Consider the following 26,227-nt stretch of genomic DNA (forward strand, 5'->3'; position numbering starts at 1 on the left):
TCAGCCCCATTGGATAAATCTGGAGTCCGTTACCTAGCAAACACAGAACCATGCTCAGGATGGATCTTATCAGCGCGGAAAATGAGTTAGCAATTTGTTTCGGCCTTAACTTCTTCCTCCGACCTTGTATTGGCCCAAATAACATATGGCTGGAAAGAAGACATTCTGAACTTCAAGTTTGAGTGCTTAAAGTCTTAAGTTGCTTAAGGGAAGCCCAATTCGTAAGCCCTTGAAGTTGCTGGTCATGCTGACCTCAGGATGAGCTATTATTTCTGGTTGGAAGCTTGGTCATGGTGACATGAAGATGAGCTAGGGCTGCTGGTGGGATTTATTAGTGAAGTGCATCAACCATTTCAGATTTTATAATGCAAGTGTTGTATGCATTAGTGAAGTGCATCAACCATTTCAGATTTTATAAAACAAGTGTTGTATGCATTAGCCATACTTAATTCAGATTTTCAGCTTCCTTAGGCCTATATATAGTGAGGTTTCCCAAGCTTGTAAAAACACCCCAAGGGGGGGAGCTCTCAAACACTTCTCTAGAGCTCCCTTCCCTTCTCTCCCTCAAATTCTCTTAATTTTGCTTTCTAGTTCTCAATTCTAGCTTTCCTTTTGCTTCTTAGTTGTAATTTATTTTTCTTTGTTATGTAAATTCTTTTCTTTAGTTTCAAGTTTGATTAGTTTCCAAGTTTCAATTATGATTTTTGTTCTTATTCATTATGCTTATAAGTTAATATGCTAGTTTGAATGATTGATCACCATTTAGGCTTGCATGTTAGCTATCTTGGTTTGAATTAAGAGTAGACACCATGCTTTAATTCGAATTGAACTATGAATAGGAAGAGTATGTATGGACATTCGACAACAGGGATTAGATACATGCTTGGTTGTTTCAATTGTTCTTCTATGCTTAATGGGTTCCTAATGCTTAATTTTAGGTTAGACAACAAATGATCAAATTAGGGAATTAGGAACACAAGGTTATGACCACACACCATGGCTTAATCATACATTAGCTAGAATCAATCCGTTAATCTAATTGAACTTGGGAACTTATCTGCTTGAGTTAGTTATTTTCTTTCTTCCTTGTTTTATTTATTTCCCTTCTTTTTCATTTCTGTTTTGTGTAGGGAAAATGAATTGAATCATTCAATCACCAATCCTCATGGGATCGACCTCGCACTTACATACGCTATACTACCGAACGGCTCGTGCACTTGCGAGTATCACAAGTTGAGGATGCAGCTGAATCCATTTTGGTGCAGTTGTATCTACACAACACAAAGCCGACCGCCACACCACCACCCATCAATTCTTCTTCTTCTTCTTCTTCTTCTTCTTCTTCTTCAGCAATTTTTCTTCATCTTCTTCACTCACCCATATAAAAGAAGCCTGGTTCTTGAATTCGTCTGGCGTGGTGGTTAGATTATTTCACGAATTTTGGTTCTATTCTGTCAGTTTCTCACGCTTCTCTCTCTGTCTCTCACGCTTCCCTCTCAGTTTCTCACGCTTCTCTCTCTGACGTGGTGGTATGTTCACCTCTCTCTGATACTTTTTTTTTGTCCTTATGTTACCACCACTTTTACACATACATTATTATATATTATATTATTACTATTATATTTCATGTCTGTAGCTATCACATGCAAACTGCAGGTATCACATATATGATGTATGTCATCTATAATCTATTAGATAATCAAACAAACCCCCTTCCCTTCCACGTGACAATTTGATTGTTTTAAAAAGTTTATGGTTATGTAATTTAATAATATTATATTTTATATTCAGGAACATGAGTCATCCGGATAATAATGCAAGTGCTAATGTTAATCCTACTGAGAATAATGAAATCGAGGTAGATGATCATGCTCCATTGTGGAAGTATGTTAAAAGGCTTGACAAGTTAGGAAAAGGAGGAGGAAATACTATGTTTGAATGCAATTATTGTCATAAATCTTACAAAGGCTCCTACTCTAGAGTCAAGTTTCATTTGTTGAAAATGTCGGGAAACGGGATTGCACCTTGTAATAAGGTTACTGATGAAGTTTTTGCAGAAATGAAAAAACTTGTGAGAGAATGTGAATACCGTTTGAAAAGTACAGCTCCAAGACAAGTGTCTTTGCCTAATACTGGCTCTTTACTTTATTCTTCTATGTCCAATGTTGAGCAAAAAAAGAGAAAAGGAATGAATGGGCCCCTTGATATAGCTTTTCAAAAAGAGGCTAGAGATCAATGTGATGCTGAAGTTGCAAGGATGTTGTTGCGTAGATACAGCTGCACCAAAATGGATTCAGTTGCATCCTCAACTTGTGATACTCGCAAGTGCACGAGCCGTTTGGTAGTATAGCATATGTAAGTGCGAGGTCGATCCCACGAGGATTGGTGATTGAATGATCCAATTCATTTTTCCTACACAAAACAGAAATGAAAAAGAAAGGAAATAAATAAAACAAGGAAGAAAGAAATAACTAACTCAAGCAGATAAGTTCCCAAGTTCAATTAGATTAATGGATTGATTCTAGCTAAAGTATGATTAAGCCATGGTGTGTGGTCATAACCTTGTGTTCCTAATTCCCTAATTTGATCATTTGTTGTCTAACCTAAAATTAAGCATTAGGAACCCATTAAGCATAGAAGAACATTTTAAACAACCAAGTATGTATCTAATCCCTGTTGTCGAATGTCCATACATACTCTTCCTATTCATAGTTCAATTCGAATTAAAGCATGGTGTCTACTCTTAATTCAAACCAAGATAGCTAACATGCAAGCCTAAATGGTGATCAATCATTCAAACTAGCATATTAACTTATAAGCATAATGAATAAGAACAAAAACCATAATTGAAACTTGGAAACTAATCAAACTTGAAACTAAAGAAAAGAATTTACATAACAATGAAAATTAAGTAGAACTTGGAAAAACTTAAGGAGAATTTCAGCACAAAGATCTCATTATAACAATTGAAAACTAGAAAGAGAAACTAAGAGAATTTGAGGGAGAGAAGGGAAGGGAGCTCTAGAGAAGTGTTTGAGAGCTCCCCCCTTGGGGTGTGTTTACAAGCTTAGAGAACTTCTCTATTTATAGGCCTAGGGGAAGTGAAAATCTGAATTCAATATGGCTAATGCATACAACACTTGTTTTATAAAATCTGAAATGGTTGATGCACTTGTATTAGAAAATCTAAATTGGGTGATGCACTTGTATTAGAAAATCTTGAATTGGTTGATGCACTTCACCAATAGATCCCACCAGCAGCCCTAGCTCATCTTCATGTCACCATGACCAAGCTTCCAACCAGAAATGATAGCTCATACCTAGCTCACCATGACCAAGCATCCAACCAGCACATGCTGAGGTCAGCATGACCAGCAACTTCAAGGGCTTACAACTTGGGCTTCTCTTAATCAAATTAGGACTTTAAGCACTCGAAATTGAAGTTCAGAATGTCTTCTTTCCAGCCATATGTTATTTGGGCCAATCCAAGGTCGGAGGAGGAAGTTAAGGCCAAAACAAATTGCTAACTCATTTTCCGCGCTGATAAGATCCATCCTGATCATGGTTCTGTGTTTGCTAGGTAACGGACTCCAGATTTATCCAATGGGGCTGAATTTTGGATATGTTATAGTACACACCAATTGGAACAACTTTCATGAAGAATGTGGCCTCATTCGAGCTATGTAGGTTGTTGAAACAAAGCTTGCAATATGACCTACGGAACTGGACTGGCAGGGGGCTGTAGCCAAAATGAGTTTGTCTTTAAGCTCTTCATCCATTCATCCAAATTAGGCCTTAACATGCTTGAATTGCATGAATTATGCTCTCTAAAGCCATCATTATTACCTAAAGCTCAATGAACTGAAAGATAAACACAAAAAGGATTAAAAGCACAAGTTTAACTCAAAAACATAACCAAATCATAAGCTAGAAGGGTACAAAATGATATACAATTATGAACCGATCAAATACCCCCAAACCTAGATTTTGCTAGTCCTCAAGCAAAACAAAAGGAAAACGAAGAAAAATAAAACAAAATAAGAAGTTAACTAGACCACTTTCGTAGGTAACTCGATTGCATTGAGCGTATGCAACAAGCCTTTAAACCTCTAGGCATCCCTAGTAGGAGGAGTTGTGTCTCCTGAGGGTTTAACAGATACGATACCCACAAACGTTTTACTGACTCTGTAAAACAAAGTAATTAGAAAACTTAAAAGATTTGTTAGTTCTTAAGAAAAACAAAAAAAAAACAAAAAAAAACAAAAACGTTAACCTTCCAACCGGACAAAAATGTTAAACTTCATAGACATGGCTCAACAAGGAACAAAACAAGCACTAAGGAAGTTCTAAACATTATTCAAGTGCTACCACAATCTCACAAAAATCATGCTCAAGGTGTGTGTGTGAAGTAGCCATGAAGATACAACTCATGCTTCTCAAACAACAATATGAATTCCTGCAAGAATGAACACAAGTTTGCCAAGCTAAACCAAAATCAATAGGACTTTACTCATGGATGTAATGTAATGGTTAGAAAAGTAATGGATAATGAAGCACAAAGTCTAAGGAACAAAGTAGAGCATGTCATATAAACAAGATCATGGACATTTGAAATGTAAGGCACATAAATTGAAAAGCTCACAACACCAGATTTTGCAATTGAATCACTTCACAATTTGATTTTGACATTTACATACTTTGTATAATATTTGGCCCAATTTTGCGGCTCTTTACCCTAGATCACCTTGATTTCTCCTTATATCACCCTAGGGTCGTGACTACATTGGCCACACTTCTTTTCTCTTTTTCTTTGAATTTTTTTTTAATAGCTCATTTATTGCCTTGAATACATTACAATCTGAAATACAATCATACTCTACATGTCCCCTAGATGGTAGGATGTTTAATGGATGATAAGGTGATAGAGAGAAATGGCTAAGTGTTTGGGCACAAAAGGGTTTACAATGGAATATGTATTGTATGGGTTGATGGAGGAAAAAGAAATAGGCTTAACAAAGATGGCCTAAATCATATCTTAGTTATAACTTAACATTCCAGTGAATCACACAAGCAAAAATGCATACAATTGGGTAAGACATGCAAGAGTTGTATAATCATGGCTAAAGTGCATAGAAAGCTCAAGCATAATTATGTGAGACTTAGCTAGCAAAAGAATAAGATTCAGACCTAACACAATGCTTATCAAATTCCTAAGAGCCATATTAGAAGTTAGACTCATGATTTATCATTGGTGTGGGAAGGAAAACTGAAAATGACTCAAAGAAAAGAAACAGAAAGAAAAACGTGAGGTTTCAAATTGCTGTTTTGCTCAATTTCAACATATAATCTGTTTTGACATGTAACTTTCAAACCACTTGGTCAAATTTAACGTTTTTTATGTCGTTGGATTCAGCATGAAAAAATGAAGAACACAACGTGGACCAAACTTTCAAAACAGTAGCAGAAAAAAAAAATTGTAGCAATGAAGAAGCCTACGTTTTCAGACACAAACACAAAAGCTAAAAACTTTCCAGCACCCCTAAACTTAAATGAAACATTGTCCTCAATGTTAAAGCAAAGTAAAGATGATTGAGAACATGTAAATGATAAGGGGAAAAGTTAAGAAGAAGGTTTAGAAAGAAAAAAAAAATAAAAATGAATATATAAGCAACTCACGGATGACCAGTTAAGGGCCTCAGAAAACACAGCCAGGGGATCCGGGAAGGTTGGAGGGGTCACAATGGTCCCGCTTAAAACCCAAACTTCTTAGACACCGAAGGTGTCGCCTAAAGAACTCCTAGACACTGTATTGACGGAAGTGCTCACTGGAGTTACCATAAGTCAGCTCATATGAAAAATCTTTTTAAATTTTTAAATTTTTTATTTTTTTTAAATTTTTATAAAAAAAAAAGAAACAGAAATTTAAAATAATAACAAGTAAAGAGAAAGGATTGAAATGCTCCCTCTTGAAGCGATTAGGTCGAGTGTGATGCACTTGGAGGTCGCGACTTCTCCCATTGCTCCACACTTCCCATTCTTATGATTGAGGTTGCCATCTCTCTCCATTTTTATTAAGCTGTCATCAATTGATCCAATTCCATGCTTCAAAGCAACAAGCGCCAATGGGTTGTGTAAGCTGGGACTTAAACCCAGTTCTCTTGCTTGTTGGGCAATTGTCCTTTTCTGTTGGACTACAAACACAACTTGTCCATTAACGTCATTAACTTTAAAACTTGAAATTGTCTAGAAAAACATGAAAATGAAAAATAAAAATAAAACAAGTAGGGAAAAGAAATAGAACCAAACTATGTTGCCAATCCCCGGCAACGGCGCCAAAAACTTGTTGCGTAGATACAGCTGCACCAAAATGGATTCAGTTGCATCCTCAACTTGTGATACTCGCAAGTGCACGAGCCGTTTGGTAGTATAGCATATGTAAGTGCGAGGTCGATCCCACGAGGATTGGTGATTGAATGATCCAATTCATTTTTCCTACACAAAACAGAAATGAAAAAGAAAGGAAATAAATAAAACAAGGAAGAAAGAAATAACTAACTCAAGCAGATAAGTTCCCAAGTTCAATTAGATTAATGGATTGATTCTAGCTAAAGTATGATTAAGCCATGGTGTGTGGTCATAACCTTGTGTTCCTAATTCCCTAATTTGATCATTTGTTGTCTAACCTAAAATTAAGCATTAGGAACCCATTAAGCATAGAAGAACATTTTAAACAACCAAGTATGTATCTAATCCCTGTTGTCGAATGTCCATACATACTCTTCCTATTCATAGTTCAATTCGAATTAAAGCATGGTGTCTACTCTTAATTCAAACCAAGATAGCTAACATGCAAGCCTAAATGGTGATCAATCATTCAAACTAGCATATTAACTTATAAGCATAATGAATAAGAACAAAAACCATAATTGAAACTTGGAAACTAATCAAACTTGAAACTAAAGAAAAGAATTTACATAACAATGAAAATTAAGTAGAACTTGGAAAAACTTAAGGAGAATTTCAGCACAAAGATCTCATTATAACAATTGAAAACTAGAAAGAGAAACTAAGAGAATTTGAGGGAGAGAAGGGAAGGGAGCTCTAGAGAAGTGTTTGAGAGCTCCCCCCTTGGGGTGTGTTTACAAGCTTAGAGAACTTCTCTATTTATAGGCCTAGGGGAAGTGAAAATCTGAATTCAATATGGCTAATGCATACAACACTTGTTTTATAAAATCTGAAATGGTTGATGCACTTGTATTAGAAAATCTAAATTGGGTGATGCACTTGTATTAGAAAATCTTGAATTGGTTGATGCACTTCACCAATAGATCCCACCAGCAGCCCTAGCTCATCTTCATGTCACCATGACCAAGCTTCCAACCAGAAATGATAGCTCATACCTAGCTCACCATGACCAAGCATCCAACCAGCACATGCTGAGGTCAGCATGACCAGCAACTTCAAGGGCTTACAACTTGGGCTTCTCTTAATCAAATTAGGACTTTAAGCACTCGAAATTGAAGTTCAGAATGTCTTCTTTCCAGCCATATGTTATTTGGGCCAATCCAAGGTCGGAGGAGGAAGTTAAGGCCAAAACAAATTGCTAACTCATTTTCCGCGCTGATAAGATCCATCCTGATCATGGTTCTGTGTTTGCTAGGTAACGGACTCCAGATTTATCCAATGGGGCTGAAGTTTGGATATGTTATAGTACACACCAATTGGAACAACTTTCATGAAGAATGTGGCCTCATTCGAGCTATGTAGGTTGTTGAAACAAAGCTTGCAATATGACCTACGGAACTGGACTGGCAGGGGGCTGTAGCCAAAATGAGTTTGTCTTTGAGCTCTTCATCCATTCATCCAAATTAGGCCTTAACATGCTTGAATTGCATGAATTATGCTCTCTAAAGCCATCATTATTACCTAAAGCTCAATGAACTGAAAGATAAACACAAAAAGGATTAAAAGCACAAGTTTAACTCAAAAACATAACCAAATCATAAGCTAGAAGGGTACAAAATGATATACAATTATGAACCGATCAGATGTTTTATACAGGTGGATTGTCCTTCCACCACGCAAGGAATCCACATTATCGAAACTCCTATATTCGTGCTTCTACACTTCCAGGATATGTTCCACCAGGTTACAATGCACTAAGAACTACTCTTTTGCAACAAGAGAAGAGCCACATTGAGCGGTGTTTACAACCAATTAAGGGTACATGGAGCACTAAAGGTGTAAGTGTGTGTAGTGATGGGTGGACAGATTCGCAAAGAAGACCACTTATTAACATTATGGCAACTTGTGAGAGCGGGCCTATGTTCTTGAAGGGAATTAATTGTGAGGGAGAGTACAAGGACAAACATTGTATTGCCAACTTTCTTATCGACTCCATTAAGGAAATTGGTTATCAAAATGTGGTTCAAGTAATCACTGACAATGCGCCAGTTTGTAGAGCTGCTGGATTACTTGTTGAGGCTAGATATCCCAATATCTTTTGGACACCATGTGTGGTTCACACACTTAATCTTGCTTTGAAGAGCATATGTTCACCAAAACTAAATGATGATTGCTATGATCAATGTAGTTGGATTTCGGTCATTGCTGATGATGTTGGGTTCATAAAATTTTTTATTGTGAACCATAATATGAGATTGGTTATGTATAAGGACCACTGCAAATTGAAGATGCTCTCCATTGCTGAAACAAGATTTGCCTCTACACTTGTGATGATTAGAAGATTTAAGGAAGTAAAGGAAGGTCTACAACAAATGGTGATTAGTCCAAACTGGTCTTTATATAAAGAGGATGATGTTGGCAAAGCAAGAGCAGTGAAGGAAAAGATTTTGGATGAATACTTTTGGGATAATATTGATTATATACTTTCCTTTACAGCTTCTATATATGAGATGATTAGAATGGCTGACACAGATAAACCTTCTCTTCACTTGGTTTATGAGTGGTGGGATACCATGATAGAGAAGGTGAAGGCAGCTATCTATAGGAAAGAACACAAGCAACTACATGAACAAAGCGACTTTTTTGATGTGGTGTATCACATTTTAGTGGAGCGATGGACTAAGAGTAGCACACCACTCCATTGTTTGGCACATTCTTTAAATCCTAGGTAAGTATTATGTGCTTTTTTCCTTTTAAAGGATTTTAAATTTACTTTTCATATTGTGATAATTTTATAAAATAATATTACACTTTACTTTTAGGTTTTATAGTCCAGAATGGCTGCAAGAGGATCCTAGCCGTGTTGCTCCACACCAAGATGTTGAGATTACAAGGGAAAGAAAAAAGTGTCTTGAGAAATACTTTTCAGATGACCGAGCTAGAAGAGATATCAATGTGGAGTATGCCTCTTTTTCAATGTGCTTAGATGACTTTGGCGCTATTGATGCTATGAATGATAGGTTTCACATGGAACCAATGGTGTGGTGGATTGTTCATGGAGCTTCAACACCAACTCTCCAATCCATAGCTTTGAAGCTACTTGGACAACCTTGTTCCTCCTCGTGTTGTGAAAGAAATTGGAGTACATATAGTTTCATTCACTCTTTAAGAAGAAACAAGTTAACACCCCAAAGAGCTGAAGACTTGGTATTTGTGCATAATAATCTTCGTCTTTTATCAAGGAAGAGCCCAAGCTACAAAGAAGGTGTTACTCAAATGTGGGATATTGGAGGAGATGGATTTGATAACTTGGGTGAAGAGGGTGTTGGGATGCTTGAAATTGCTAACCTTTCTCTTGATGAGCCATCATTGGAGGTTGCTTTATTTACTGGGGAAGACATTACAAATATTGTAGTTGATTGAGAGTTCAGTTTTTTTATTTTTCTAGAGTTTAAATTTGAATTTGGTTGATGAATTTGAATTTTTATGTTAATTAAAATATGTTTTAAAGTTTATATATTTTTATTATTATATTTTAATATAAATTTTTAATTGCCGTATCCATGACGTATCGTATCCTACTTTTTGGAGATTTGCCGTATCCCCGTATCGTGTCGTATCGTATCGCCGTATCCGTATCCGTATCCGTGCTTCTTAGCCGTAATGTGGAAGCAAGAGCGGCGCACAAAACCCTAATCTGTTTCACAAAACCCTAACCTAGAGCGGAAGGGACTTTTAAACTTTGCTTACCTAGTAATAATTGTTATGTTTATAAGTACGTTAAATGCAATAAACACCCAACAATATCAACAACTGTTGCCAAACATAAATCTCTAAACGTCATCAAATTGATAATATGCAATAGCAGCATTGAAATTAAAGCTGGAAATTAAAGCTGCCGTAAATAAAAATTATCTTGTAATTGAATGTGCAATGCAAAAGCTTCCAAAAGAAGTTAATAGCAATTAACTAATTTTGGAACCAAAAGGAGCTAACGTCCACTAAATTCAAATTATATTTTCCATTACAAACAAAACGAATCAAGCAAAATAAAATAATAGCTGCATGTTTACAATTTCAAATTTGGTACTCAAATGCCAATTCAATGTCATCTCAATAATCATAGTAAATATAGTAGTAAGACCACTAAATACATAAATAAAATAGATATTATATATGGACATATGCACAAAATAGAATAGTCAAAATTAATTTCTCCATAAATGTAAAAATTCTAATTCTCAATAAATTGAAGTTGGTTTCAAAACAAGTAATCATAGAAAACTCAGCAAATTAAAGTTTGACAAGATTAAATGGGCATTCACACCAATATAAAGAAATTCCATAGGGAAAAGAAAGGTATAAGTGTATGCAATCAAGAAAAAGCATTCTCATGAATTGACATTTCTAAATTAAGGAAAACAATAAACAGACACAATACAAACTCTGATTTGTAAAGAACAAAAGGACCATGTAGTTAAGATCATGAAATAGATTTCCATTTTAGATTATTTATTTATTTATTTAAAATTTGACAAAACTAAACAAGGGGAAAATGATAAGTTTCTATATTGTCTTATTTCACAAAATTCAAACTAAGTTAATTTCTTGGAATCACACACATTTATAGCAATGCTCACACTTGCTTAAGATAAAATATTAATTGGTAGCACTTATCTCGCAGTATATGATATTCGACCCCAATATCTTGATTCCATCATAACTCCTGTTTGAAAATCACATAAATCTCTATTCCCATAAATAATATAAGCTTTGAACAAGATCGTTAGTGCAATATATATGTATAGTTATATAAAATACTCGAAAGACACCACACATAACATAATTTGATCCATTTTCCAGAACCACAAATAATAAATATCCAACATAAGCAATAATATAATTTAATATTCATTTTCCCATTAAAATACCAACGCTTTTGAAATAAAGTCATTAATTATTCATATTACTAAAATAAGTTGTAGTCTAAGCTTTGTAAAATATGAATTTCACATTTCAAATGAACGACCAGTGTAAAGCTTCAGAGTAAATTAATTAAAGAAATAATAATTTTTTTCATTATTTTTTATTCGAAACAATAGAAATATATTAATCAGACCTTAAATTTCATCATAGCAAACTCTCAATTATAAAATACAAGTGTGCAATGAATAACATACACACTAAAACCATAAATTTAATGTGTAGCCGAATTTATACAAAGAAAAAATGTCATAATTATAAGAGTCGCAATTAATTTAAAACACATATGATTTATAATTCAGACTTAACAGATACAACTTCAAAGATGTATGGTTTCACATATAACAAATAAAAAATAGCTCTTTGTTTCAACTTCAACAATCCTAACAATATAATAACTCTTATACTCTCAAGCAAAATCTATAAATAGACTCTTAAAATCACACTTTCTTTTACTCCAACAAAGGAAATTTACACACAAAAAATACTACAACATGTTTTTTGAGTTTAATAAGTAAATAGAATAATCAAGTTGTTTATATATAACAAAGAAAACTGTTTTAAGATTCAGAAAAATCATACATATTTGTTTATCTATGCGTAACAACATAAATCACTATTTTCTCTTTATTACAGATAAGGATTTTTCAAATAAATTCAACATTTGCAATGACAATCAGTGATCAAACACTTTCCTAGAAAAATAAGTATAAAACCTGTGATAAGAAAAGAATTGCCGACATCCACACTAAAGATGCAACATATATATCAAGAAAAGATGCAACAAAACAAACAGTTTTGTTTTTTTGTTTTTTGTTTTTTTTTTCTCAAATACTAGTAGTAATTTGCCAAACGTTAGCAACAAAATTATAAAATATAAATGTACCAACAATAATTAAAGCAATTGAAATTGTATAGACAACATCAAAGCTTTAAACTGCATATACCCAAAACAAATCATAATTTTCATTTTTGATAATCCAATACAAATGCAAAAGCTTCAGTCAAAGAGTTAAAAGGTATTAAAGCAATAGAAGTATGGGAAGAAAACAACTTTAACATACAAAGGCTTTAGATTGTTATAAAAAATATAAAAAATATAGTTTTCCTTTTCCGTAAAGCCAAACACAAAACATATTATATTATAAATAACATATAAATAAATAGGAAAGCTTTTAAGGTATAATGAAATTGAAGAAAACAAAATAATAGGTAAGTAAAAGGAAAATAAATAATAAGTAAGAAGGTGAGTTTGGTACGGTGAAGCACGTCAAAGACGCTGTCCTAAAGCCTTTGTAGCCTCCCTACGTGCAGGTACTGACGGTCTACAAGACTCCAAGATACGACCCCTTGTACACAAACTCAAGATCCGCTATGAGCACGTTCATAGACGGATATGGGTATCCAAGTCACAGAACCATTGCCAAAATAATAATATAAAGTAGAGAATATATATATAGAAGTAGAAAAGGAGAGAATTAGTTTATGTTGGTGATTGTTGTTGTGAATTAATGACTAACTCACTGCCCTTTTAAGATCTTGTTGTTGATGGACTTTAGACAAAGAACTCAATGATGGATGAGTCTTACACACACACACAGAAATTAACCAAGCACAAATGACACAAGTGTTTATAGAGGTTCAGCAAATTGCCTACATCCTCTTTGGTGATCACCTTGAGAAATTTCACTAATGAAGATAGGTTACAATTTTGGTTTACAAAGGAAACCCCCTTAGAACACTACCCTCACAATCTATTTCTCTCACACCCTTGCTCAACACCTTGATACACTTAGAGAACTCTCTTGCTCTCCCCTTGGCTTTTCTGAAAACTCTCACTTGGAAAAACTACAACTTCTGCTCCAGCCACTTCCTAATTATCCAACTTGTTTTCTCCTCTTGTGTTATCTTACTTCACCCCATTTCTTACACAAGCCAATAGACAAGAGATAAGATATCAGCTTGTCCTCCACGTTCTTCCCTTTAGTCACCACTTAGACTAAATGTCAGATCAAGTAGGTAAATAGAATCCAACTCAGCCACCTCCCACTTACACCAGAAAATGGAGAGTGATATCTTTGAAATAAGATAACCAACTAGCCATGAGTGCTCTCCCAACTTATCCAGCACGTAGTCAACATTCAATTAACTCAGAAGTGACCCACAAAGCTTCTGAAAACATGTGGAAAGCGATAGCTGTTGTGTAGATACAGCTGCACCAAAATGGATTCAGCTGCATCCTCAACTTGTGATACTCGCAAGTGCACGAACCGTTGGTAGTATAGCATATGTAAGTGCGAGGTCGATTCCACAGGGATTGGTGATTGAATGATCCAATTTAGTTTCCCTACACAAAATAGAAACAAAAACAAAGAACATAAAACAAGGAAGAAAGAAATAAGTAACTCAAGCAAATAAGTTCCCAAGTTCAATTTAGATTAATGGATTGATTCTAGCTAAAGTATGATTAAGCCATGGTGTGTGGTCATAACCTTGTGTTCCTAATTCCCTAATTTGATCATTTGTTGTCTAACCTAAAATTAAGCATTAGGAACCCATTAAGCATAGAAGAACATTTTAAACAACCAAGTATGTATCTAATCCCTGTTGTCGAATGTCCATACATACTCTTCCTATTCATAGTTCAATTCGAATTAAAGCATGGTGTATACTCTTAATTCAAACCAAGATAGCTAACATGCAAGCCTAAATGGTGATCAATCATTCAAACTAGCATATTAACTTATAAGCATAATGAATAAGAACAAAAACCATAATTGAAACTTGGAAACTAATTCAACTTGAAAACTTAAGAAAAGAATTTACATAACAAAGAAAAATAAATTACAACTAAGAAAACATTAAGGAAACTAAGAGAACTTTGAGGAAGAAAGGAAGTGTTTGAGAACTTTGAGGAGGGAGAAGAAAGTGTTTGGGAACTTTAGAGAATTTTGGAAGAACATGTGTTTGAGAGCTTTGAGGATTTTGGAAGGGAATGTGTTTAAGACATGGGGAATTTGGAAGAGAGTGTTTGAGAACTTGGAGGATTTGGAGAAGAAAGTAGAGAGGTGTTTTGAGAGCTTTGTGGATTTTGGAAGAGAGTGTTTAGGAACTTTGAGAATTTGGAAGAGAGTGGTTGAGAACTTGGAGGATGTTTGTGAACTTGGAGAATTTGAGAACTTAGGGAAGGAAGAGAAATGTGTTTGTGAAGTGTTTGAGACATGGAGACTTTTGGAAGAGAAGGGAAGTAGAGAGATGTTTGAGAACTTTGAGGATTTTGGAAGAACATGTGTTTGAAAGCTTTAGAGAATTAGAAGAAGAGAAAGGAAAAGTGTTTGATATTTAGTACAAAGAAAATTTAATAGAATGATCTTATTACAACAATTGAGAACTACAAAGGGAAACTAAGAGAATTTGAGGGAGAGAAGGGAAGGGAGCTCTAGAGAAGTGCTTGAGAGCTCCCCCCCTTGGGGTGTTATTACAAGCTTAGAGAACTTCCCTATTTATAGGCCTAGGGGAAGTGAAAATCAGAATTCAATAAGACTAATGCATACAACACTTGAATTATAAAATCTGAAATGGTTGATGCACTTGTATTAGAAAATCTTGAATTGGTTGATGCACTTCACCACTAAATCCCACCAGCAGCCCTAGCTCATCTTCATGTCACCATGACCAAGCTTCCAACCAGAAATGATAGCTCATACCTAGCTCACCATGACCAAGCATCCAACCAGCACATGCTGAGGTCAGCATGACCAGCAACTTCAAGGGCTTACAACTTGGGCTTCTCTTAATCAAATTAGGACTTTAAGCACTCTAAATTGAAGTTCAGAATGTCTTCTTTCTAGCCATATGTTATTTGGGCCAATCCAAGGTTGGAGGAAGAAGTTAAGGCCGAAACAAATTGCTAACTCATTTTCCGCGCTAATAAGATCCATCCTGAGCATGGTTCTGTGTTTGCTAGGTAACGGACTCCAGATTTATCCAATGGGGCTGAATGTTGGATATGTTATAGTACACACCAATTGGAACAACTTTCATGAAGAATGTGGCCTCATTCGAGCTATGTAGGTTGTTGAAACAAAGCTTGCAATATGACCTACGGAACTGGACTGGCAGGGGGCTGTAGCCATAATGAATTTGTCTTTAAGCTCTTCATCAATTCATCCAAATTAGGCCTTAACATGCTTGAATTGCATGAATTATGTTCTCCAAAGCCATCATTGTTACCTAAAGCTCAATTAACTGAAAGATAAACACAAAAAGGATTAAAAGCACAAGTTCAACTCAAAAACATAACCAAATCATAAGCTAGAAGGGTAAGAAATAATATACAATTATGAACCGATCAATAGCCATCGAAAACACAGTTGAAAACACGTAAGGAAACGTCACAGCACGACTGGAGCGACCGGTCGTCAGGAATGGGCGACCGGTCGCCAGAAGTTTTCCCTCCAGACTTTGAATCTGCTTCTAAGCGACCGGTCGCAAATGTCAAGCCACCGGTCGCTCATGTTCCTGCGACCGGTCGCAAAGAACTAGCGACCGGTCGTTCCTTGGTTTAGCTCCAGACTTCGAATCTGCTTCAAAACGACCGGTCGCAAATGTCCAGCGACCGGTCGCTTTTAGGCAGATTCAAAATCATCCTTTGAGCGCCAAAAAGTCTGTATCCTTTTAGGTGAGCCATTTTTCCAACAATCTCCACCATGGCGAGCCTAATACTCCTTGTGGACATCATTGCCTTCCAGGACATCTGTAATGTCTTGAGAATCGCCCTGATAACTCTCAAGAACTCCACCTCAATCTTTAGCATGTAACAAGATTGAGCAAGCTCAAACAATGCTTGAACTTTGCTGTTGTGACTGGCTTTGTTAGGCAATCTGAAGCGTTCTCATTTGTATGAACCTTCATTATTGTGATGTCTCCATCATTCACCCAATCCCTTATCCGGTGGTATCTCACATCAATGTGTTTGAACCTCCCATGGAACACTTGATTCTTTACTAAGCAAATAGCACTTTGACTGTCACTTAGAATCACCACCAAGTCTTGAGCTATCCCGAATTCCTTTGCCAATCTCTTCAGCCATACCGCTTCTTTTGAAGCTTCCGTTAACGCCATATACTCCGCTTCCGTAGTAGACAAGGCACTAACCGATTGTAACACTGCTCTCCAACTAATCGGTCCTCCACCACAAGTGAAGACATATCCTGTGGTGGATCTCCTCTTGTCTAAATCTCCTGCATAATCAGAATCTACATACCCCGACACACATGCATTTCCTTGTTGTCTTTCAAACAATATCCCAAGCCTTTTGGTGCCCTTCAAGTACCTGAGAATCCATTTTGCTGCTGTCCAATGTTGCCTTCCAGGATTCGCCATATACCTTGACACCACACTAACGGCTTGGGCTAAGTCGGGGCGTGTGCACACCATTGCATACATGAGACACCCTACCAAGCTTGCATATGGAACTTTACTCATTTCTTCCTTCTCCACATTCGTAGAAGGACATTCTTTTGCACTTAACTTAAAATGCTCCGCCAAAGGAGTAGACACCGGTTTGCAATCCATCATATTAAACCTTTCAAGTACCTTGGAAATGTACTTGCATTGTGACAGCCACAACTTGCCTTCCTTTCTGTCTCTCCTTATCTCCATTCCTAGGATCTTTTGTGCAGCACCAAGATCCTTCATGTCAAACTCCTTTCCAAGCAATGTCTTCAAATTCTGGATTTTTGACATGTCCTTACATGCAATTAGCATGTCATCAACATAAAGAAGCAAAAGGATGAAGTTACCATCCTTGAATGCATGAGAGTAAACACAACAATCAGATTCACATCTTCTATACCCAATCTTCATCATGTAAGAATCAAAGCACTTGTTCCACTGCCTTGGAGATTGCTTCAGCCCATACAAAGACTTCTTCAACCTGCAAACCAGATTTTCCTTCCCTGCTTCAATGAACCCTTGAGGTTGGCTCATGTAGATGTCTTCCTCCAATTCACCATGAAGGAAAGCAGTCTTCACATCCATTTGCTCCACCTCCATGTCCTCTTGTGCTACTATGGAGAGTAGTAGTCGTATAGAAGTATGTTTCACCACCGGAGAGAAGATTTCATCATAATCAACTCCCTCCTTTTGTAAGAATCCTTTTGCCACCAACCGAGCTTTGAATAAGGTGGCACCCTTCTCATGCATTTCTTCTTTCTTCCTAAACACCCATTTGCAGCCAATAACCTTGCGACCTTTGGGTTTAGGAACTAACTCCCAAACTGAGTTTTGGTGTAGAGATTCCATCTCTTGCATCATAGCTTCCATCCAACTTTCTCGTTCCTTGTTCTCAACAGCTTCTTGGAACGTGGTTGGTTCTTCTTCACTAGCATTTAGGGCATAGTGAACTGCATCCATCTCCCATCCAAACCTTTGAGGTGGTTTGATGGTTCTCTTGGGCCTGGACCGAGCTATAGATGATGGCTCCACTTGTTCTTGAGCCTCTTCTTCTTCTTGAGTGTGTTGTTCAAGCTGCCCAGCTTCTTCCTCTTCAATGTCAGACTCCACCTCCTCCTGAACGTCTTCAGTTGGCTGTTTCCGTGAAGTCTTTCTTGACACCTTCTTGAGTGGAACTTCAATGGTTGTTTCTTTCTCAACAACATCCTCCTTTGCCTCTGAATTCTTGACTTTGTTCATAGGTATGGTCTTCTCATCAAACACAACATTTCTGCTGAGTATCTTCTTGTGGTTCACTGGATCCCACAGCTTGTAGCCCTTCACACCACTCTCAAATCCAATGAAAATACATTCAAGAGACTTTGGCTTCAACTTGGATCTTTCATCACTAGGAATAAGTGCAAATGCACTGCACCCAAACACCTTAAGATTCGAATAATCAATTGACTTATTAGACCATACCTCCTCTGCACACTTGAACTCAAGATTTCTTGAAGGCGATCGGTTAACCAAATAGGCAGCGTGGTTAACCGTTTCTGCCCAAAAAGATTCGGGCAACCCTGCATGAATTCTCATACATCTCTCACGCTCCATGAGAGTTCGGTTCATCCTCTCCGCAGCTCCATTTTGTTGGGTGTCTTCTTCACGGTAAAGTGCCTCTTAATGCCTTCACTTTTGCAAAACTCAAGGAACTTGCTGTCCTTATATTCACCACCATTGTCACTCTTTAGGATCTTGATCTTTCTTCCGGTTAGGTTCTCTACTTCCTCCTTCCACTCTTTGAATTTGGTGAAGACCTCAGATTTCTCCTTCATGAAGTAGACCCAAACCTTCCTGGAAAAATCATCCAAGAAAGTCACAAAATAGCGAGCTCCACCCTTTGATTTAACCGGTGATGGCCCCCATACATCCGTGTGAATATAATCAAGCACACCCTTGCTTTCTTCCTCTTTGTTTCGCTGCTTGAAAGCTATTTTTGATTGCTTTCCCATGGTACAAAATCTGCAGAACTCAAGCTTGCAACTTTGAACACCTTTCAACAATTTTCTGTTGTGTAGTTCCTGCATGCCCCTCTCACTCATGTGCCCTAGCCTCAAATGCCAAAGCTGAGTTTCATCTTCCGAGTCCTTGCTTGTAGATACAGCTACTCCACCTATGATTGTTGTACCACACAACCTATATAGACAGTTAGGTTGTATCTCTCCCTTCATAATCACAAGTGAACCTTTTGAGACTATGAGTTTCCCTCCATTTTCTTTGAATGAATAACCATTCTTATCAAGAGTTCCAAGGGAAATGAGATTCTTACGCAACTTTGGAATGTGCCTTACCATTCCAAGCGTCCTAACAGCCCCATCATGCATCTTTACCTTGATTGTACCGGTTCCTTTGACTCTACACATTGAGCCATCCCCCATCATCACTTCACTGCTATCTTCTTTCTCATACGTGTCAAACCACTCCTTGTTTGAGCACATATGATATGAGCATCCGGAATCCAAAATCCAATCGGAAGAGGAACACCTTGAAGAATTAGCTAATGCATTTGTTTTAACATTGCTATTAACACACAAAAGCTCACCATCACTTTCCGTGACATCCTCCGCTGTGTTTGCTGCATTCTTCCCTTTGTTCTTCTTCTCCTTCCATATGGGGCAATTCTTTTTCCAATGCTCCTTTGACCCACACTCGAAACAACCATCTTTCGCCTTGGATTTGGACCTTCCTCTATTGCCTTTCTTGCCTTCACGCCTCTTTGAACGACCCCTCTCTCCGGTCTTTGCAACTAGACCTTCGCCTTGAGAGTTTTCTCCCGAACGTTGAGTCATCCTATGGTGTGTCATGATGTCTTGCACCACAGGCTCAAAATCAAGAGTAACCTTTCCGAACATAAGAGTGGTTCGGAAGTGTTTATAGGACGAAGGTAAGGATGTCAACAACATGAGAGCCTTATCCTCCGGACTATAATTCACATCCATTCTCTGCAAGTCAGCAACACATCTATTGAAACTACTTAGATGTTCCATTAGATTTCCTCCCTCCTCCATCTTAAGATTCAGGAGTTCTTCCTTGAGGAAGAGTTTGTTGGACAACGATTTCCCTGCAAACATCTCTTCGAGCTTCTCCCATGTTTGCTTCGCTGTATCCTTTATCACGTTGATGAGCACCTCATCGGAGAGATAGTTTTCGATAGCTCCTCTAGCTAACTCGTCAAGAACTCCCCACTCATCATCCGTCATGCTTGCTGGCTTCTTCTCCTTGCCAACCAACACAACATGGAGCTGTTGTTGTGTAAGAGCTGACCTCATCCTTCGTTGCCAAAGAGTGAAGTTCTCCTTCCCTGTGAAAGGCTTTAACTCCACCTTCATGCTTGCTACTTGTGGTTGCTTCATATGCTGTGAACTGCTACCACTCTCAGCTTCCATGTCACTTGCCATCTTCAACACACTAGCACTCCAAGAGAAGAACTAGCACCAGCTGCCAAACACAGCTCTGATACCACTTGTTGTGAATTAATGACTAACTCACTGCCCTTTTAAGATCTTGTTGTTGATGGACTTTAGACAAAGAACTCAATGATGGATGAGTCTTACACACACACACAGAAATTAACCAAGCACAAATGACACAAGTGTTTATAGAGGTTCAGCAAATTGCCTACATCCTCTTTGGTGATCACCTTGAGAAATTTCACTAATGAAGATAGGTTACAATTTTGGTTTACAAAGGAAACCCCCTTAGAACACTACCCTCACAATCTGTTTCTCTCACACCCTTGCTCAACACCTTGATACACTTAGAGAACTCTCTTGCTCTCCCCTTGGCTTTTCTGAAAACTCTCACTTGGAAAAACTACAACTTCTGCTCCAGCCACTTCCTAATTATCCAACTTGTTTTCTCCTCTTGTGTTATCTTACTTCACCCCATTTCTTACACAAGCCAATAGACAAGAGATAAGATATCAGCTTGTCCTCCACGTTCTTCCCTTTAGTCACCACTTAGACTAAATGTCAGATCAAGTAGGTAAATAGAATCCAACTCAGCCACCTCCCACTTACACCAGAAAATGGAGAGTGATATCTTTGAAATAAGATAACCAACTAGCCATGAGTGCTCTCCCAACTTATCCAGCACGTAGTCAACATTCAATTAACTCAGAAGTGACCCACAAAGCTTCTGAAAACATGTGGAAAGCGATAGCCATCGAAAACACAGTTGAAAACACGTAAGGAAACGTCACAGCACGACTGGAGCGACCGGTCGTCAAGAATGGGCGACCGGTCGCCAGAAGTTTTCCCTCCAGACTTTGAATCTGCTTCTAAGCAACCGGTCGCAAATGTCAAGCGACCGGTCGCTCGTGTTCCTGCGACCGGTCGCAAAGAACTAGCGACCGATCGTTCCTTGGTTTAGCTCCAGACTTCGAATCTGCTTCAAAACGACCGATCGCAAATGTCCAGCGACCGGTCGCTTTTAGGCAGATTCAAAATCATCCTTTGAGCGCCAAAAAGTCTGTATCCTTTTAGGTGAGCCATTTTTCCAACAATTGTGGTATGTGAGATTCTAATGTTGTACTGTGTGTGTATCAAATGTGAAGGAGGAGTGACCTTTTATAGGCATCCAAAAACATGTAACCTTCACCAACCATAAAAGTTCACCAACCAAAAAATTAAGGCATTCACCAACTAGAAATAAAACTTGAATATTAAATATTTATAACCCCCACAATAAATAAAATAAAATAGCCAAAATAAATAAAACGGTTAAATTTTTAAAACCTTTTAAAATTCCAACACATAGTGTGCCTTCTCATCTGCTAAAATGGAACCAATCATATTGGTTAATATTTAGCAACTTCGACTCAAAGGAATGGAATGATATGGATGACTAAGAAGTGAATATGCTGGCTGCAAAATCAGAGAATTATGCTCTCCAATAGAGCGGGGAGTTCTACATAATCCAACACAAGTAAATTAAAAAAAATCAGCATATCAGAAATGAAAAGATAAAAAACTAACACAGAAGAAACTATCCAATTCAAACTTCATATAGTGGCTCAAGTCGATAATCCAACAAAACATTAAAAAAAATCATGATATTAAAACTCAATAGGTAAATCACAGAAGAAACTGTTGGCAGAAACAGAACCAAAAAGGAGCTGGAGACAGAAGCATAGACAAATTTTAACTCGAAAAAGCGTAGGAGCAGAAGCATTAACATCTCTCCAAGAATTGAGTAAAATGTCTAAAACAATGATACATCTAAAAGAGGAAAGACATAATTCAAATACTCACCAGGGTCACGAAGCTCATCGGGATCGGCCAATGAATGTCCTCTGAACCTGTATGTTTCACATTCCACCAATGTTGGTCCTTCTCTTCTCCTGGCCCTTCCAATCACCTCCTTTACAACCTCCCTTACCTTCAAAACATCCATCCCATCCACATGAACACCAGGCATACAAAATGCAGAACCCTACTTCCAAATTTCCGTATCGGAAGTAGCCTTCAAATGTGACATCCAATAGCCCACAAATTGTTCTCCACAACAAAAACAGTTGGCAATTTCCACAATGCTGCCATGTTCAAACACTCAAAGAATTGGCCATTATTAGCAGTCTGCTTGTTTCAGCACTTCCCTGCCAAAGATAGTGTAATTGTTGAAGTAGGGAATGTGAAATAAGATAGGTTTGCAGAGAATACAATTCAGTATTTTCTCATTGCACATATTGGATATATATCTACAAGTATAGGCATAGCTAGATAGCCATCCGTTGGTTACAACCCCAATTCATTTACAATAAATTACAATCTCCAAAGCATGAATTATGTCTCCATGTTTCCAGCTTGTTGTGTTCCCCTTGTGTTCCCCTAAAACATGGAAATGAGTTTCTAGGTGGTAGACAAGCTTTTCCATGTTTCCAGCTTTGTCTATTGTCAACACTCCCCCTCAAGTTGGTGCAAAGATATCACGCATGCCCAACTTGTCAAGTGAGTCATAAAAGACTTTGCTTGATACGGCCTTCGTCAGAATATCAGCAAGTTGGTTTTCCGAGTTTACAAACAGGAACTTAATTATACCCCTTTCTAGTTTCTCTTTGATGAAGTGTCGGTTGACTTCCACATGTTTGGTACGGTCATGTTGTACTGGGTTATGTGCTATCTCGATGGCAGCTTTGTTGTCACAGTACAAGTTTGTAGCCTTTAATGATTTAACTCTAAGGTCCTTCAGTAATTTCCGCAACCAGAGCAATTCACACACTCCTTGAGCCATTCCCCTAAATTCTGCTTCAGCACTTGATCTAGCTACAACTCTTTGCTTCTTACTCCTCCAAGTGACTAAGTTGCCCCCCACAAATGTAAAATATCCAGAAGTAGAACGTCTATCTGTGATGGATCCTGCCCAATCCGCATCTGTGTATCCTTCTAGGTCCATAGGTGTATGTTTGGAGAACATCAACCCTTTTGCAGGGGCAGCCTTCAAGTACCTCATAATTCGTGTTACTGCATTCATGTGTGCCTCACTTGGTTGGTGCATAAACTGACTTACCATACTCACAGCATAAGCTATGTCGGGGCGTGTGTGTGATAGATAAATGAGTCGCCCAACCAATCTTTGATACCTTTCTTTGTCAGTGGGTACTTGATCTGGATACATCCCTAACTTGTGGTTCTGCTCAATAGGTGTGTCAGCTGGCCTACAATCAAGCATTCCAGTTTCTGTCAACAAATCTAACACATATTTTCGTTGGGATAGAAATATGCCATGTTTTGATCTAGCAACTTCTATGCCAACAAAATATTGTAACTCACCTAATTCCTTCATCTCAAATTTACTAGCAAGGAGCTTCTGCAGATTCTTCATTTCTCCATAGTCATTACCGGTAACCACCATATCATCAACATAGATGATAAGGGCCGTAAGTTTATCACCACGACGCTTTAAGAATAAAGTGTGATCCGAGTTGCTCTGAGTGTACCCAAAACGCTTCATGGAATCGGTGAATTTTCCAAACCAGGCTCGTGGTGACTGCTTTAGCCCATATAATGATTTTCTCAGCTTGCAAACGGTGTTGGGACCGAATGTCATAGAGGTTCCTGGTGGTGGTTCCATATACACTTCTTCTTGCAAGTCTCCGTGAAGAAATGCATTCTTTACATCATACTGCAGAAGTGGCCAATCAAGATTTGCAGCTAATGACATGAGAACACGAACGGTGTTGATCTTGGCAACAGGTGCAAATGTCTCCTGGTAGTCAATCCCATATGTTTGTGTATACCCCTTGGCCACTAATCGGGCTTTGTATCGGTCTATGGATCCATCAGCTTTGTATTTAATGGTGTATATCCACCGACATCCAACTGGTTTCTTCCCTTGTGGTAACTGAACCATTTCCCATGTAGAATTCTTTTCTAGAGCTTCCATTTCCATTGTCATTGCTTCAGCCCATCTAGAATCTGTTATAGCATCCTGCCACTTATTTGGAACACATACAGTAGATAATTGATTGACAAATGATGCATATGACTTTGACAATCTATGAGTTGAAACATGGTTATTAATGGGATATTTAGATTTGGCAGTAAGGTCAGGACAATATTGAAGTTTGGGTTTTCCTCTAGTGGTCCTAGGTGGGAGAGTGTATGGTATAGCATTAGGTGGTTCGGGAATTACCTCGAGTGTTTCTTCCTCATGAGACGATTGGTCCGATGGTTGAGAATGAGGGGTTGTATTTTGTAGTTGATCACAGCAAACATTTGGATTGTCTCCTCCGGGATTGTCACCAAATAAGAACGACAACTTTTCAGTGTCTTTATCGCTGTCCAAATAGCTATCTTCAAGTTCACAGGGGATCGGCGACCGGTCGCATGGTTCTGAGCGACCGGTCGCTTTCGGGCAGATTGGCATTTCATCACTGGAGTCAAGCGACCGGTCGCTGAGGTCCATGCGACCGGTCATTTTTGAATCTGTGGAAAAGTGACCGGTCGTTTCTGGGATGCGACCGGTCGTATTTGGACAGATTCGATCTTCAGAATTGCTGGAGTCACGCGACCGGTCGCTGAGGTCCGTGCGACCGGTCGTTTTTGAATCTGTGGAAAAGAGACCGGTCGTTTCTGGGCTGCGACCGGTTGTATTTTGACTGTCTTGAATTTCTTGAGTTTCTTCTTGAACCTTTTCTTGAATTTTTTCTTCCTTCTCTTCATTCCTCCTCTCCCCCTGAAGAGAAGGGGGTGTAGAAGCTTCAAAGTATGATAAATCTTCATGGAATGTGGCATCCATGGTGACAAAGAGCTTACGAGTAGGAGGATGGTAACATTTGTATCCTTTTTGAGTTGATCCATACCCAACGAACACACAACGAATGGCACAAGGGTCCAGTTTACTTCTTTGATGAGATGGAACATGAGCATATACAACACAACCAAAAATGCGAGGAGGCAACTTGAGGACTGTAGGAAGAGAGACGTGACGAGCCAAGGTGTTCAGTGGAGTTTCAAACTTCAAAACACTACTAGGCACTCGATTAATGACATAGACTGCAGAAAGAAGGGCATGTCCCCATAAGTAGTGAGGGACTGATTTATCCAGCATGTATGCACGAGTAACCTCAAGTAATTATCGATTCTTTCGCTCTGCGACACCATTTTGTTGTGGAGTAAAAGATGTGGAGGTTTGATGAATGATGCCGTGGTCTCGGAAGAATTGTGCCAAGACATTGTTCACATATTCCCCACCATTATCAGACCGGAATACTTAGATGGAGGCTTGGAACTGTGTAGTAATCATAGCATGAAATTCACGGATTGCAGCGGAAACGTCACTTTTATGAGCTAGTAAGTATACCCAAGTCATGCGAGTGCAATCATCAATAAATGTAACAAACCATCTTTTGCCATTGGAAGAAACTTTAGCAGGACCCCAAACATCAGAGTGAACCAAATCAAAAGGGAATTCTGTTTTATTATCACTTAAGGGAAAAACAGTTCGATGGCTTTTGGCCAATACACAGGTTTCACACTGAAACTGATGATTATCTAAGCCACGAAACAAAGACGGAAACAAATGTTGAAGATAGCCAAAGGATGGATGTCCTAGGCGACGATGCCAAAGCCAAATCTGGTGTTGATTGCGAGCTTGTGAGCTAGAACCATGAGTATGAGCTGCCCTTGGTGGTGAAGAGACCGTCAAGGAATACAACCCCCCTCTTCGTTTACCATGCCCAATCGTCGCGTGAGTCGTGAGGTCCTGAAAAATACAATGGGAAGGATAGAATGTGGCATAACAATTATGTGAGTCAAGTAATTTTCCAACAGACAGCAAATTGCAATTGATGGAGGGAACAAGTAGTGTATGAGATAAAGATAAGGAAGGGGAAAGTGATATA

General features: G+C 38.1%; 1 protein-coding gene and 1 pseudogene across 1 annotated transcript; one reads left to right on the top strand and one right to left on the bottom strand.

Annotated features, from left to right (window-relative positions):
* LOC148296742 (pyruvate dehydrogenase E1 component subunit alpha-3, chloroplastic-like) overlaps positions 1 to 22,468 on the bottom strand; it is a 33,859-nt pseudogene extending 11,391 nt beyond the window's left edge.
* On the top strand, positions 1,796 to 9,956 carry LOC148296743 (uncharacterized). The gene is made up of 3 exons (XM_088248050.1): positions 1,796 to 2,256; positions 8,048 to 9,133; positions 9,228 to 9,956. Exons 1-3 carry the CDS (start codon positions 1,796 to 1,798, stop codon positions 9,826 to 9,828), a joined length of 2,148 nt encoding a protein of 715 aa, XP_088104176.1. The 3' UTR covers positions 9,829 to 9,956.
* Positions 22,469 to 26,227: the final 3,759 nt, after the last annotated feature.

Source organism: Prunus avium, chromosome 2 (assembly GCF_965620075.1).
Source record: "Prunus avium chromosome 2, drPruAviu1.hap1.1, whole genome shotgun sequence".
Classification (NCBI taxonomy): Eukaryota; Viridiplantae; Streptophyta; class Magnoliopsida; order Rosales; family Rosaceae; genus Prunus; species Prunus avium.

Coding starts and splice junctions, on each gene's coding strand:
- LOC148296743 (XM_088248050.1), top strand. CDS start 1,796: ATGAGTCATCCGGATAATAATGCAAGTGCTAATGTTAATCCTACTGAG. Junction 2,257..8,047: donor TGTGATGCTGAAGTTGCAAG/GATGTTGTTGCG, acceptor ATGAACCGATCA/GATGTTTTATACAGGTGGAT. Junction 9,134..9,227: donor GCACATTCTTTAAATCCTAG/GTAAGTATTATG, acceptor CTTTACTTTTAG/GTTTTATAGTCCAGAATGGC.